Source organism: Corvus hawaiiensis, chromosome 1 (genome assembly GCF_020740725.1).
Source record: "Corvus hawaiiensis isolate bCorHaw1 chromosome 1, bCorHaw1.pri.cur, whole genome shotgun sequence".
NCBI lineage: Eukaryota > Metazoa > Chordata > Aves > Passeriformes > Corvidae > Corvus > Corvus hawaiiensis.
The window spans coordinates 16,178,786-16,194,459 of NC_063213.1; the positions used below are offsets into that span (position 1 = coordinate 16,178,786).

At 37.3% G+C, this 15,674-nt stretch overlaps 1 protein-coding gene across 2 annotated transcripts in view; it reads left to right on the forward strand.

Annotated features, from left to right (window-relative positions):
* The first annotated feature begins 866 nt into the window (after window positions 1-866).
* The window catches only part of ODAD2 (outer dynein arm docking complex subunit 2), a 75,039-nt gene continuing 60,231 nt past the window's right edge, over window positions 867-15,674 (forward strand). For both annotated transcript variants that reach the window (XM_048294206.1, XM_048294213.1), the window contains exons 1-10: window positions 867-915; window positions 1,464-1,730; window positions 2,890-3,047; window positions 4,411-4,606; window positions 5,170-5,276; window positions 5,732-5,868; window positions 6,901-7,014; window positions 9,837-10,048; window positions 11,469-11,603; window positions 11,810-11,951. In XM_048294206.1, the coding sequence (XP_048150163.1) occupies window positions 1,507-1,730; window positions 2,890-3,047; window positions 4,411-4,606; window positions 5,170-5,276; window positions 5,732-5,868; window positions 6,901-7,014; window positions 9,837-10,048; window positions 11,469-11,603; window positions 11,810-11,951 (1,425 nt within the window). In that variant the 5' untranslated portion in view covers window positions 867-915; window positions 1,464-1,506. The remainder of the gene's footprint in view (window positions 916-1,463; window positions 1,731-2,889; window positions 3,048-4,410; window positions 4,607-5,169; window positions 5,277-5,731; window positions 5,869-6,900; window positions 7,015-9,836; window positions 10,049-11,468; window positions 11,604-11,809; window positions 11,952-15,674) is intronic.

Sequence of the window (15,674 nt, forward strand, 5' to 3'; positions counted from 1 at the left end):
GAAGCTGGGTACTCCTGCTGGACTGTCCTTGGAAGGATTATTTTCCTGTGTCTTCAGAAGGACACATATACTGGAAAGCTGACCACAGCTTCTAACTTCAGTCAGCGTACAGCAGGTAGCAATTCCTTCCCAGGTCAAATCTAAGTCCAATTTTTATCTGATTGGGATTTTGATGGAGACAAACTGGAGGGGGAACTGGAGGGGTCATGTACAAGTGGGAAGGGAAGTCAGAGAATATGTTTCTTACTGGCTCAGTGGTACAAAAGATGACCCAGTGCATGATGAGTTCAGTAGGAACTTTTAACAAAAATTTATCCAAAGTGATGGCTCATTCAACAACTTATGAGTTGATAATAGGATTGGGGAAATAGGGTAAATTTCCATTCTGTGTTTGGGGCTTTCTATTTGTGCGTGTACAGTGCTGTGTTGTCCTCAGTATGTGAAAGGACTTTATTCACTGGCACTACCCCTACCTATTTCCTTCCTTCACTTTCAAGAAATACTAATTACACATTACATTTCCTTTAACCAAAAGCATTTCAAGCACGATCTGTCACGCTGCCTCAAGAACTAAAAGTGGTCAATCTTAACCTTTATTAATTAAAGCTGTTTTCCTGTAACCACTGACAGTCAGGGAAAGGTTTAAGCTGTACTGGATAGAAGTCAAGCTAAAAACCTTTCGGTGGTCTTCCTTCAACCTCCGGTGCAAGGTAACTCTAGTTACTACATTATTTAACTCCACACAAAAAGCACACAGCCCGCTTTACGACTTCCAGCGCCGCTCCCTTCCCTTCCGACGAGGAATGCCGGCCGGGGCCGCGGCTGTCCCCGCTGTCCCGGTAACGCCGGCCCGTCCCCACGGCAACGCCGCCGGCCATGGCGGGGCGGGGCGCGGCGCGGCGGGCCCGGGGCGAGGTGAGGGCCGAACGTGGGGCGGGCTGCGTGCGACCCCCGGGCTCCCTGTGTCCCTGCTCCGGGCCCTCGGCTCCCGGCTCCCTCCCGCTCCCACCCCAGACCCTGGTCCGTGCTCCCCACACGGCCGAGGCCGCCCCGAGCCGGGCTCGCTTGGGCGGCCCTCGGCCTCTCCTGGGCTGGCCGGGCGGGGCTGAGCCCCTCTTTCCGCCATTCAGCGGCAGTGCCGGGGGTCATGAGGCCGCGTCTGTCCGCCTGCACACGGGGCTTTAACAGTAGGATTCTTTTGCTGCAGCTTCAACAGAGGCCTTCTGCTGCCGGCTGCAGGATTTCTAGTAACACCAGCAATTAAGAAAAAATAATCAGTGTTTGCCCTTGATTTCCCCATTTCTTTAAAATTTGCGAGTTGGCTTCATCAAGTCCCCCTTCCCCTCTTCAGGGATTTAAATGAGTTAAAAGAACCCAGTCGTTCCTAGATAGGTTTATTTCAAATCATAGCAGCCACAGCATATTTAACCATTTGAGAGCTCGGTTTGGTCGTTCTGTGACAGGGTCTCGTTGCCACGGTGGGCTCCGGTGACACTGACCAAGACCATGGGAGTGGCATTGGCGAGAGCAGCTCAGTGGACTGCTGCTGGCTCTGGAACTGGCACACTTGAAATCACCCCTTTGAACGAATCCCTTTTAAATCAAATTATTAAGTTTGCAGAGGACTTCAGCACTAAGCATCCTCAGGAAGCAGCGTTTGTCTTCAGAGAGCCTCTTGAGTGGAAAACGCAGTTGGACTCTTCAGTGTTTGGAGAGGGTTATGAGGTCAAGTAAGTCTGAACTGCGGTGTGTTTTCAAATGCAGATGGTGAACTATGATGAAATATTGTCCTCATTTAGCACAAACAAAACCTTATTGTATTTGGGAGGCTGAAACAGGTGGAGGTTTTTTTGATAGATATTGAAAATTTTGAGCTAATATTAGTAGAGTGTAAAAACTTGCTTTTTGAGAGTTTGAGACAATTCTGTCTGGTTTGTGATGCAGACTTGTTTAGCCAGTGATCTATATAACTTGCCCTGTCTAGTCCCAAGATTTTTTACAACATGTGTAACAGTGATTAACTGTGTAATTTCTCTTGGTGTTAGGAGTTACTCCTGTTTGGTGGGTTGACCTTGGCTGGTTGCCAGGTGTCCAGTAAGCTGCTCCCCCTCCTGTAATGGACAGGAGAGAAAAGTACAATGAAAGGCCCATGGACTGAGATAAGGACAGGGAGAGATCACTCACCAGTTACTGTCATCAGCAAACCAGACTTGAGTCATGGAAATTAATTTAATCTACTGCCAATCAAAAGTCAGAGTAGGATAATGAGAAATAAAACAAATCTTAAGACCTTCTACCTTTGTCCCACACCTACCTCTTCCCAAGCTCAACTTCACTCCTGATTTTCTCTACTTCCTTACCCCCGAGTGGCACAAGGGGACAGGGAATGAGGGTTGAGGTCAGTTTTATTCTGATGTTTCTTCCTCCTCACACTCTTCTGCTCCATCATGGGGTCCCTCCCACAGGACAGTCCTTTATGAACTTCTCCAATGTGAGTCCTTTGCAAAGCCTGCAGGTCTTCACAGCCTGCTCCAGCATGGGTCCCTTCTATGGGGTGCAGTCCATCAGGAACAGGCTGCTCCAGTGTGGCTGTCCCTCAGGGTCCCAAGTCCGGCCAGCAAACCTGCTCCAGCGTGGTCTCCCTTCTCCATTGGTTCATGGGTCCTTCCAGGACCCTGCTTATTGTGGGCTTCCCATGGAGTCACAGTTTGCTTTGGGCCTATCTATCTGCTGATATGCTGTAAGTAAATTGGTTTACCTTGGAAGTTTTCTGAAATACAGTTTAAAGAAATTGTATATCATGCTTTATTATGTGATGCTTGAATAACATTCAAGATTCTTCTCTATTCAAGTTCTTATTTTAAAAAGATAACAATTTAATTTTTCTAGTGAAGCGACTGTTCAGTCTGAAGCCAAAGGTAAAGATGGCCAACCATTGCTTATCCTCTCGGCATCAACTCTCAGAGTTCGCAGTTTTGACCAGCTGTCCCGTTTGCTACGAGTTGCTATGGAAAAAAAGTTAAAGGAAGCACAGGCATGCCTTGAAGGTTTTCTTTCTTCTTTTTTTTTTCATCTCTCCTCTTTCTTCAGAAGTATATGTCTTCTTCAGTTCATATTTATGAAATGTCCGGGAAGGAAGATATGCCTTCATTTTAAGTATATGAGAAGGTGTTAATTCATGAAGGTGGCTAAAAGTGCTGATCCAGAATGTAATGGAGTTTCTATTTCTTCTTTTATTTACATAGAAATTAATAACCCAGAAATTTGGAATAAAGTTAAATAAAACTGTTGAATCTCATATACAAATTCATGTATACTGAGTAATATCCCAGCTATTGCAACAGACAGTAGATTTAAATTTTGAAAAAAAAAGGAATGTTTTATTTGAGGCTAATAACAGATTTTCCTATGTATGTAGTTTAATACTCCTTTAAAATGCTACATCCTTTAAAGACAGCCAAAGAAAAAATAATATGCTTAAAGCCATTCTTACCTGCACAAGGTTCACTGTGAGCACTTCTAGATTCCTTCTCACAATGGCTTTAAAACAGAGGTACAAGTACTTCCACTGTGTCATCTTCAAGTCCTAGATTTTCAAACTGACAAGACTCTTGATATGCTAAACTACTTATCATTCTCCTACCTAGAGGTAGAAGAAATCAGTGGTATTCTTTGATAGTAGTAGTGGAAACTGCCTTAATAAGATATAAATGCTCATACTGGATCAAGTTTCAGAGCCATCTAATTATGGGTCCTGTCATTGATCAACCATGAATATTAGGGAAGAATAATATGGACAGTGTATCATGCAGAGCCATTCACAGATGCATGGGACTTCATTTGCAGGAACAGAGCAAAATGGTTTTGTAAAACACATTGATATGCAGTTATGTCACTGTTTACCCAGAAGAACAGCTGGCATAGCTGAGGAAGTAATGGGGCCATTGGGAATGCTGCTAGAAAACCTAAAGATGTTCTTTAACACTGAATTGTATTTCCAAAATGATCAGTTTTCAGTGAGTTAAGCCCATTGATTTCCTGTTTTGGAAATCAGCCAGCCATATTTTTGGATAAGGAGAGAGTGTTGATAAAAGGAGCTATTTAATATTCACCCCTTGGTTGAATGAATCTTACAATCTTTGCTTTGAAAAGGAATTAGTTTGTTAAGGAAAAAAAGTCCTTTTGTTCTTAATGTTTTCATATTCTTAAAAGTACATTTCAAATTACAGTAGAGGGATATGAAAAAATACATCATACAGTAATGTTTGATGAATAGCTATGCACATTATAAACTTTTTATTGAAAATTAATAGCCTCAAAATCATTGAGCAATTGAAATAAAAAGAGTTTGTCTTACCTGAGCATTTTAAACATAATAGCACATAACATGATTCTGTTTCGTGTTTACAGCTAACAGAGATCCTATAGTGAAAATTCTTGGCCCTGAATATGGGACTGTTGAAGGAGAAGATACGTCCATCTTGCATTTATTTGACAAAGTGAAAAAAGAATCTGATTTTGAAACAGAACTGAAAATGAAAATCGTTCTTCTTCTTCATCAGCTGGATTTGCAACTGCTTAATAGTTCTTTGAAACAGATTTCACAGTAAGTGCATTTCAAGTAGAAGCTAAGCATCTCAGGCAGTACATTTTTTTGGTTTTTTTTTTAAATCAGATTGGTTTCAACCCACAACATGTGTTTTTGGTGTGACAAAGAAATTTATTGAAATAATTTTCACTGTTTTCTAAGTTAATGAAAAGTCATTTTTTTCTGAAGTTTTTTCTATAGATGTGGGTATGTAAGTGTGTGCCCACAAGTGTGGGGGTGTTATTGCATTTATTGCATATGTTTTGCATTTTGTTAGCAAATTGAAGTCATTTGTGCAAACAACAAAGTCACAGTTAAATATTTTCGAGGAACTGTTTATTTCTTCATGGAATTGTATTAAGTATTACATCGAGTCTGTTTCAGAGTTACAAGGACTTTGCATTAGGTATGGAACTAAAATTTCACTAGCCTATGGACAAAATTAAGAAGATGGAAGATAACCCATTTTCAAATTTTTGTTGCTTCTATTAAGACTTGGTGTAAACGAAAAAAAAGTGTAATATTCTCTGAGTACATCCTTTTCAATGAATACATATCGGACCATTTTCTATTAATTGCAGAGATGTAAGACTAAATCCAGCTGCTGTAAATAATGAAGTGAATCTTCTCAAGAATTTCTCTGGGCAAGGAGAAGATACTGTACTGGAATCACTGGAATATACATCAGGTACCAATCTGACCATATCTCACGTTTACATAGACCTTTATTTAAGTACTTGAATTCTGTGTGAAATTTTCTGAATTAATTTCAGTAATACATTTGAGGTGTTTATTTCTACCTTGAAGTTATAAAGTAAAATAAGAAGTATTTTCTGATATGCAGTGTTGTTCCTCAGCCTTTACATACAGAAATAATCTCTCAATTATATGAATATTTTCAATGGAAGCAGAGGAAGAGATATGAGTCCCTGATCCTGAAAAGTGCTAAGCACAGTTATAGTTCTTGGTTGGATTGGGCCATGGGTCACAGAGTTTTGGATGATTAATACTTAACAATATGAATTCTTAAGAGCAAGGTATTGATTTTGGAATTTGATTTGCATACGTGTAATATTAATCATCAAGCATAACTATTAAAATATTTTTAAACTGGATTCAAACACTAATGCTAATTGATTACAGATTACATGTTCTCTAATGGATGCCGAGCTCCTCCCTGGAGACAAGTGCACGGAGAAATTTGTTATTTAGTCATCAAACCACATGACACTGATCCTTTGTATATCACTTGCAGCACAGCAGGAGTGTTTTTAAATGGAGTAAGTAATAATAAAGGATGCCATTGAGTAATGAATATTTTTATGTGCTAAAATCAAAACTCAGTCATGTTAGGGTGGTTGTATTGGGCTGTAAGACCTGCAGAGCTAGTGTTTTGGTACAGGAGGGAAAGCCACAGTAATAAATGTATGCTAGTTTGCCCATATGTTCTAAGTGCTTTTTCTATAAGTTTTATACTCAGAATGTATTCTGCACTCTTTGCTAGCAGTGTTTGATTAGTCTCTAAATAAAAGTTCTTCACACTATTCCTGTTTAAAGGTACTGTGGGACTTGATGCCTCTCTGGTGCCTCATTGCTCTTGATCTGAGGTGTGATATTATTATGTGAGGCTAGTAGAGCTTGCTTTGGTCTTTTTATAAATGATAAGCCGTTCCTCCTTCTTTCAGCAGAAGTTTTTTAGAAATTGCTTCTCTCTTTTCTCCTTCTTTTCCTTTTGGCTACCTTTTTCCTAAAACCTAAAGATGTGTTTTATTTAGTCCCTTACGTGTGTTAAGTGGTGACCAGAGCTCTTACATTAATTTTGAAGAGAGATTGATGTCTGTCAGGCATAACTCCACAGATTGATTTCCTAAGAGTTGAAAAATCCAGGGAAGTTTTGACTTGGCCCATTTTTAATAGATGAAGCTCATAAAGCTCAGGCCGTCAAGTCACGTTATTTTCTGTGCCTTTTAGACATCTGCCATACTGCACAGGAAACTCATATTTACTTGATTGTTTGCCATAAGCCATAAATTCTTTTCAGTGGAACTACACAGTGTACAATTAACTGATGGTTATTGCCTGCAAAATTCTGTGTAAGATCTTGATCATTTGTCCATTGGGGTCCATGGAGATGATCCACGTCTCTTTATGAAGCATTTTTGAAGTTTGGTCAACTCTGCTGAGCATGAGACTTCTTTATCTAATCCATTACAGTATGACCTTGGTGCTCTTTTGCACTATTTTATGATGCAGATTAAATTATCTGTGTAAGGCATAACTATTAACAATTTTAAATGTATTCTCTTTTTAAGGGTCAGCTAAAGGGTAAAGATATTGACTATGAAAGAAAAAGTGATCTTTATAAAGACATAGTCACATTTTTAAGGGAGAAATCACCTAGATTTGTAGAAAATATGGCTAAACAGGTATGTATTTATTGGTACTGAGTGTACTTCTTTGTGCAAATATACATTGGTAAGAGTTACCTTGTAAACCTGGCTGAACTTTTATGTTCTTTATCAAAGATAAATCTAAGATTAAATGAAGAATTTTAAAGACTGCAGTGCTTTTTAAAATTATTATTTGTTTCAGTTTCTAATAAATAAGTTTATTTTGTAAATAGCAAATAATACACCATTTCATGTATTGTTCTATCATACTTTATGGTGGGGTTTGATCCAGCATGTGAGGTCAGCTTCTAATTCTGCATGAAATGTTTTGCCTGTCTTCTGGTATTGTTCTTTATGGAGCAGTGGAAATGTTAAAGCAGGAAAATATGATATCTGTATGGAAAAGGTCAGCTTTTTATGACAATATTTTTCTGTGATCAAAACCACTTAAAGTTTTATTTTCATTTTTTGTAACCCAAACATAAATAATTGCCCAACTTTTTTTATGAGAGCTGCCTGATTTAAATATCAGAGCTCTGAGAGTTAAGTATCCAGCTTATATACTTTGTCTTGCTTCAGACACTGTAAAATGCAAGTGTTTTGGCTTTTATTTAGAACTCTATACTAGCTAGAATCACACATTACCACTACAATTTTAGTTGTTTCATTGTTCCTGATAAAACTATTTTTTTTTTCAGATTTCTAGTGTGGTTTTAACAGATTAACTTGGTGGTAAAATTCATCACAGGCCAAAACCTGTCAGGAGTTTCATTGTGATTATTTTAATCCAATTTTAATTATTGAAAGAAGGAAGTAATTAATGGGGAATTAATTATTCTCTAGTTCTGATTTTCTGGGATGTAGGGCTGATACTTATTTTTTTGAGAAACAGAAATTTGACAGTTTTGAAGGAACAGAGCATTCCAAGTTGTGCACATAAATACACTAGCTTATATTAACAGTAATGGAATGGGATGGAATTAATGGAAAAAGAATTTGTGAGCTGTTCTGTTTGAAAGGGTATTAAGTTCCAAATTTTTTCATTTATCTCATAAGCAAGTATTTTTTTAATGTTATACCTAGATATTGGTTTACACTTTATAAATAGGACAACATATGAATGTTTTTAGACATTGGCTTAATGTATTTGCAGTGATTTGGCTTCATTTGATGCTCATAAAAGGTAAAATATGGTAATATTTTACTGGCTTTTCTGTTCTAATCCTAAATGTTAATATAGATTAATGTTACTATTGGTGATAGAGATAACATACCTTTATTTACTAGTTTTCTGTCCTTATATGTTGTAACTATTTAAGAAATGTGTGCACTTATTAAATAAGAGCAAATAAATAGAATTTATCCTGTTTTTCTTCAATTTTCATGTAAATCACATACTGAGTATTCCCTGGCTGTGTAAACAAGTTAATGCAGAAGAGTATACATTATACCTTTTTAATGGTTTAGGAATTTCATATCATCTTGCCTTGCTGAAGAGCTAGTTTAGTATATTTTGCTTTCTAAATCTAGAATTTGAACAAGTTGATACCATAGAGCTGCAGCATATTTGTACCTGAGGGAAAATCTTCTCTGCTCTAGAACTATGAAAATGCAGAGAATAACTGTAATTTCAAGTTTCCCTAAATGAAGTGAAATATGAGTGGAACTAGTTTTGATTTATTTTCTGAAGAGAAGAGAGCTTCAGAAAGCTCATTACATACACATATATTGCAATACCAATTAACTTTTATATCTGCCTGGCCTTGTTTAAGCTAACATTCAGAATTGCTGTGTTGGCATATAGTGCTGTCGCAAACATACTTTTAAAAGTATGCTTAACTGATCAAACTACAGCACTTATTCCCCTGTGGTTTGTCTAGTTTATCATGTGCTAAATTGTCTTGTCTAGAGTACATTTTCAGAATGAGAGAATTAGCATGAGTTAGTTTGGAATTAGACACTTGAGTTGGCAAGGCGTCAACAGCCGATTCTCATCAGGGACAAGAAAACAGACCCTACTGTGACAGTCTCCTTAAAACTGCCCTGAATCAGTCACATAAAGGAATGTCTTCACCTATCTGATACTGACAGCTGCAATAACAATAATAATAATAAGTAACGATCATATGTTGACTTTCCTGTAAAAATTGAATGTGTTCCAATAGAGAATAAGAGTTGACAAGAGTCTTTTCTGTTCTGTATATTATTGATCAGCCATGGTACTAGACACTGACAGCTGAAGGATTGGTAGGTGCCACTCAGCTCCATTCTTGTATGTGACTTGTTCAACAATGTTTTCTCCTGAGACGCAGAAGATGAAAAAAAAAAAGGAATGTGTTTATATTAGTTCTAAACTATATCAAATTAAATTACTTGGAACTGAAATCTAGCAGTTTATGATAGCCTATTTTCAGTTTTATGTTCATTACTTTTTTGTGGGAATTTTTTGTAAATCCTTTATGCAGGGAAATAGTTTTTATGTAAATGATCCATTGAAAGCAGAATGGCTGACTTCGCAATTCTAAATCTTAAAACTCATTTGGACCTAGGTTCTGTAAAAATGCTTGTGTCACAGATTTTTGACATACTAGAAATCAAAACCACCAAATATTCAAGGATGTTCCAAATTTGTCAACTTGATTTACTTAAAAGACTTCAATTTACACATGATAACTGCAGCTTTCCAAATTAATGTTTTGTTCTTTTAAAGACAATATAATTTTGTGCTTAGCATCTAATTCTACATTTAATGCATACAATTTTTAAGCACGGCATCCTAGAATTGTGCTTATAACTTACTGTTTTAGTGCTCATTATTCATATAGCAATGAGTGACAAACTATGTCTCCTTTTATTAGGAATATAGTTTTTTCAAAGAACCAGCACAGGAGAAGAATTATCAGCATGTGGAAGGTGCTGGGGTTTCTGGCCAATCACAGAGCCTTCATGATTTTGCAGAAAAGACTTTATGTGAGAAAGGGAAAAGTTCTTCAGCAGGGGGAGGATCCACTGGCCAGAGGTTAAAACCATGTATGAAGTGGAAGAGCAGTGGGCTTTCTGCTTCCCAAAGATAAGTAGTTATCTTTAAAATGGAATTTTCTTAAAGATCTCTCTAAACTGTGGTAATGGTTGGGCTGCATGTTGTAGGTTTCCATTATTGTCTTAAGTTAGGAGGAGTAAAACAAAGCTGACTACATGTTAATTTCTAAAGAGAGAGTTTGGACCACCAAAGAGAGTTCTCAGTTTTTTCTGTCATGCAACAACTTTGATGTCATTAGGTCATTTCCACAGCAAGGCAGGGAGGAAAACTTGCAATCATCTGCAGTACTGGTCCTCCAGGGCTGTGATACCATCGTATTTTTGGTGTAAAATGCCTTTTAAGGCAAGACAGAATAGAAAACCTAATCTAAACCACAGTTTCTGAGGGAGGTAAAAGAGGTCCAGGATGGAAAATCAGAATGAATCTTACTTATTACTACCACTTTATAATGATTTCTTATTGTATGAGCTACTTCTCTAGCTCTGCTTAGCCATGATATTCACTAATGAGATTATCTCAAAGTTTGAACACCCAAAATAGAGTATACATATATTGGATATTGTTGGATTTTTCTTCTGAAATCAGAACTCTGTTATGATTTCATGTTTCCTGATTTTGTGTTAGTGGAGGAAGAAGAATATCTGCAGAAAAGCCTTTCAATGTCATCCTACAAAAAAAATAGTATCTTTCTCAAGTCTGCCAATTTAACAAGTTGCAAGAAACATTTTAAAGAGGTTTTGGATGTGACCTATGGTTATCAGTTAAAAAAAATTGGCTTTCCAGAGCAAGAGCTAACCTATTTCTACAGTCATTGTTAAAGTCTTGATGTAGTGAAATTGACTGTAATCATAAATAATATTCTCTTTTTTTCTTGTGACTGTGATAGAGTGACCAGCCTAGGCTCAAAAAGACATTTTGCTTTCATGACATTGTAATTTAGGGACAAAAGGAGCACCAGAGATTGTGGCCAACTAGGACTAGAAGTATTTTTGGAATACGAGGAAAGCAATATATATTGTATTCAGCTGATCAAAGCTATGGAACATCTCAATGTGTGGAAGAACTAGGTAGACCAAAACTGCCTGGAAATAAAATTACTAAAGAAGAAAGATACAGAAAATCATGTCTGGGGATGGTAAATAGGGAACACATAGTCACTGTCAGTTCTAGGACAAAAATAAAGGACATCAAATGAAAATGAGGCAGAGAGATCAGTCCTGAACAAAGGAAGAGACTTCTTCATACACCACATAGTTAAGCACTTGAATTCTGTGCCAGAAGGTAGTAAATTCACTTGTTTATGTGAGTACAAAAAGCAACCAGAGACATTCACTGAACTATTCATCCATCCAAAACTGTTAATGCATGGACAATCAAGAGTTTTCTGAATCACAATATGCTGAAGAATATTCTGGAAAAAATAATTTCTGTGTTCTTTTCTTTTAAATAAACCCAAATCCGGTAGTGTAAAGGCTTCAAAAAAAACCTCTGAAGAAGAAGAGAAAAGTAGTACTGTACCTCTGACTACAAAAAAGACAGCCAGTGGCAAATCTAAAACTGTTAAAATTCAACAGACTTCAAAATGGTATGGGTTACTTATTTTTCTTCCTTTCAGTTTTAAATTTTTATTTTCCCTATCTACAGTAATTATCACTATACTTACTATTTGGTAATGTGAATTGTATTTTTCTAGTTCTTTTATTAGTCAGTGTTGTCATACCTGTTTGAAATGTGCTTGTCCATATTAGTTTATAACTATTTGAGATTGGTGATTCTGTTTATTTACTTTAGTAAAACATCAAGCAGCCTTGAAGATGTTGGTGAAAGTTCCTCAGAGACTGATGAAGATGAACAGCCTGTACATCGTCAGGAAGGCGGCACCGATTTGTCACCAGAATACTGGGGAGTTCAGAAACTTGCAAGATATGTAAAAGTAAGTAAGCACTGATAAATTGTATAAAAAGTAAAAATAAAACAGTTATGTTTGAGGACACCAGACCAGTTCCTTATCCTTATCCACATTCATTATTTCGTATAGTCCTGCAGTATAGTGGACTTTCCTATCACACACTTTCTTTTTAATCTGCTATTTTTGGCTTATATAGCCCTTTAGATTAAACCATCTGTTCAGTGTTATTTAAAACGTAAGATGGCATAATCTCTTTATTAATTATTTGGTTTCTGCTTTTCTTTTTGTATGAAACTTCCAAAGAGATTTCTTTATGTGGATAATAACTTTCAAGAGTTTTTATTAAAACTGAATAGTTGCCTAAAGTCTTTCATCAACTATAATTAATGCATGTCTGAAATAATTCTAACATGGTCTTGTGTCTGGATAGATGCTTTAGTGGACAAGAAAATGTATGATAAACAGGCATCTTCTAAAACAAACCAAAAAAAAGGTTTTTACAGAGACTTGTTGAAAATCTTTTGGAACCTGTAAATATAGATAGTTAGAATCCTGAATATGTCTGAAACAGATCAAAAACCCAACATCCCTTTACTGTTCTGGAAAACTCGAATTATTTTTTTCCCTCAGGAGAAGTTCCTTTACAAGTTTGTACTGGAATTTATGTTCTGTTAAGTTGCTAATAAAAGCCCTGGCTTATTTATTTTTTTGAGTACAACTACAGAGTATACACATCCGACTGATAAAATGATGGTGCTGGCTTTTGGTACAGCAGAAAGAGTAAGTCATACGAGGAGCAGCTGAGGGAGCTGGGCTTGTTGAGTCTGGAGAAGAGGAGGCTCAGGGGCGATCTTACCTCTCCCTTCAACTGCCTGAAAGGAGGGTGCAGCCAGGTGGGGGTCAGCCTTTTCTCCCAGGCAGCCAGAGACCGGACACGAAGACCTGGCCTCAAGCTGTGCCAGGGGAGGTTCAGGCTGGACATCAGGAAGAATTTTTCGCTGAAGGGGTTGTTAAGCTTTGGAACGGGCTGCCCAGAGAAGTGGTGGAGTCACCATCCTTGGAAGTATTCAAGAAATGACTGGATGTGGCACTTGGTACTGTGGTTTAGTTGACGTGGTGGGCCTCAAAGGTTGGACTCGATAATCCTGAAGATCTTTTCCAACCTTTATGATTCTATGATTCTACAATTAAATACTTGTGAGGAGTAAGCAAAGTTTTGGCTCCTCACAGTCCATTTAACTATTGTAGAAGAGTAACTCAGTATTTCAAAATGTATTGAGTACTCAAACTGCTTGTTCTCAGTTCGTGTCTGTGGGGCCTTCTAGTGGACCTGGCAAAGAGACGCAGACAAGCATGGATAATGCAAGCCTGTCTACATTTATCTTTTCTGGGTTGGACCTCTTTATTTTTGTCATCTTGGCTATGGTAAAATAACCCTTTGCAAATGTAACTTCAAGCATGTTAACTTGCTCAGCTATTCCTAATGCTGAACACAGCATGTATACGTTTTGCATTACAGAATTCTCTCAACTTGCATGTAATTACAGTTCAAGAGGTTGTTTTCAAACCTTTCAGTTTGCTAATAACCTTTCAGCTTGCTTCTGTCTATGAAGCAACTCTTTGTACTTTTCTGAGAGCTCAGAAAAACAACCATGTTACTTTTTAGTAAAGACTCAAGGTCCTTCTGGAGAGGATACTTGAAATTCATTACTGTTGATGAATTCCCACTAATCTTTTCATTGGCCTATTTATGTACCACCCTCTACTGACAAGGCTCTTGTCTCCTGGTTACTTAAGTCTCAAACTCCCTTTCCTCTCTAGAATCTTCATATAGTCATGTTTATATTTTAGTATTGAACTTAAATCAGTATTGAAATTCATATCTGTATTTGCATAAAACCATTCTGAGAGTGAGAATGACAAATAGGAAAGCATATTTTTCATGCACCTCTCTTTTAGAAATGAGTATATTTTGTTCCAGCTGTCAACTAGCAAAATTACATCATGGTTTAGAACTAGGAAATGACAGGGCAGCATTTTTGATCAGATAGTGAGTACCCATTAAGAAGTTTATAATATAAAATTACATAATATGAAAAGGTTTTGTTGTGAAAATCCAAATATATACTTCTTTATGTATTCACGCACACCTGGGTCTTCCAATAGTTTTTTAAGTTAGATATAAATTAAACTAAGTATTTGAAGATATACTTAAAATAGTTCTGTGTTCAGTCTTAGCTACATAAAGCAAGAACTCCCTAGTGTCAGATAAAGCTGAAAAGAGATGCTTCAGTGCCATACCACAGACAGTGGTTGAAATGTTTTATTGATGGAGTGCTACTTTAGCTTGCACATGGAATTCATTTTAATTCAAGTATAAATACTGCACTTCTGGCCAGACTTGGGAGATTTTTTGGCATTCTTGTTGTTCATGTAGGCAACTGTTCATGACACATGCAACATAAGAGAAAATAGATTTATGACTGTGTTATTTAAGCATCTACAAGCATATTTATATAGAAGCACAAATTTCAAAGGGCTTGTGTTGTTTGCCCATCTGAAAAAATTAATAAAATGCCTTAAATAATAGATGTTTGAGATACCAAGAAAATACTGTAATTTGTAGATGCAGTCATTTTTCAAATGTCTGCTAAAGTGAATCACAATTCAGCAAGACTCTATAAATCAATTTGCAAACAAAAAACTCCCATAAAACCTGAAAGATACCTACTTTTTTTATGATGTTAGATTGTCATTAAATGTTAAAAAGATGGTTTCTCTTTGTATAAAGCAAACTTGCAAGATGCTGTGAGTTGTGCCTGTAGGCTCTGTACTTGTATTCCTCTTCATGCAGAGAAAATCCAGCGCTGGGGAAATTCCCTTCTGACTTTTTGCCCTTTTCCACTCCCCTTCCTTTCTGGGAAAGAGTATCAGGTTGGAATTGTTCCGCTGGGAAGCAGCTGCTTCTGTGGTCTGGCTCCTTGTCCTACCTTCAGTCTTCCCAGGGCTGTGAAGTAGGAGATGGAGCATGTGTGTTCCTGCCATGCTTCCCCATTGATTTAACAGAGAGCAGAAAAATAGATCAGTGAGCTTGGTGATGGCCTTGTGTTAGGCATCCTTTGGGGCCAGAGTAGATAAAATTGGAATGAAGAGCTCTGTTGATATTTGTAACAGTGAGATTCACCCAGCTTACTTCAGATTTGACATTATTTATTAAATTGGTGCTTCTGAGGAATTGGATTTCTAGAGGAAGGACTACATTTTACATCGGAATAGTTTTAGGAGTAGGATGAAGGGGTCATCTTTTTCAGTTTTCCTTTTACTAGAAATGGGGAACATCAGGTAGAAATGCAGAATATTCTTTGTGGCAGAGCTGGGGCTGTTCACTGAAAAAAAAAAGAAGAAAAAAATGGTGAGAGCTGGGCTTTGTGCTGCCCACTGTTGAGCACTGGCTATTGCCAGTTTTATGATAAAACTGAGATGCTGAGAGATGAATTGGGGCTGGTGACTGTGCCAGGAATAACGCCAATATCCAGAATAAGTCTTTAATCCCTTAAGAACTTGTGCTGTTTGATTTTGGTTCCCTGCAAGGGCGTGATTTATGCGTACACCTATGCCAGGATGAGGATGAAGAGAGTTCTGCAGCACCATTTGGTTTCTTACGTGGAAAGTCATTCTACTTTTGGCTGTATTTCAGGAGTGTGCTAGTGAAACCAGTCAAATCTCACACTTTGTGTAAAATATCCA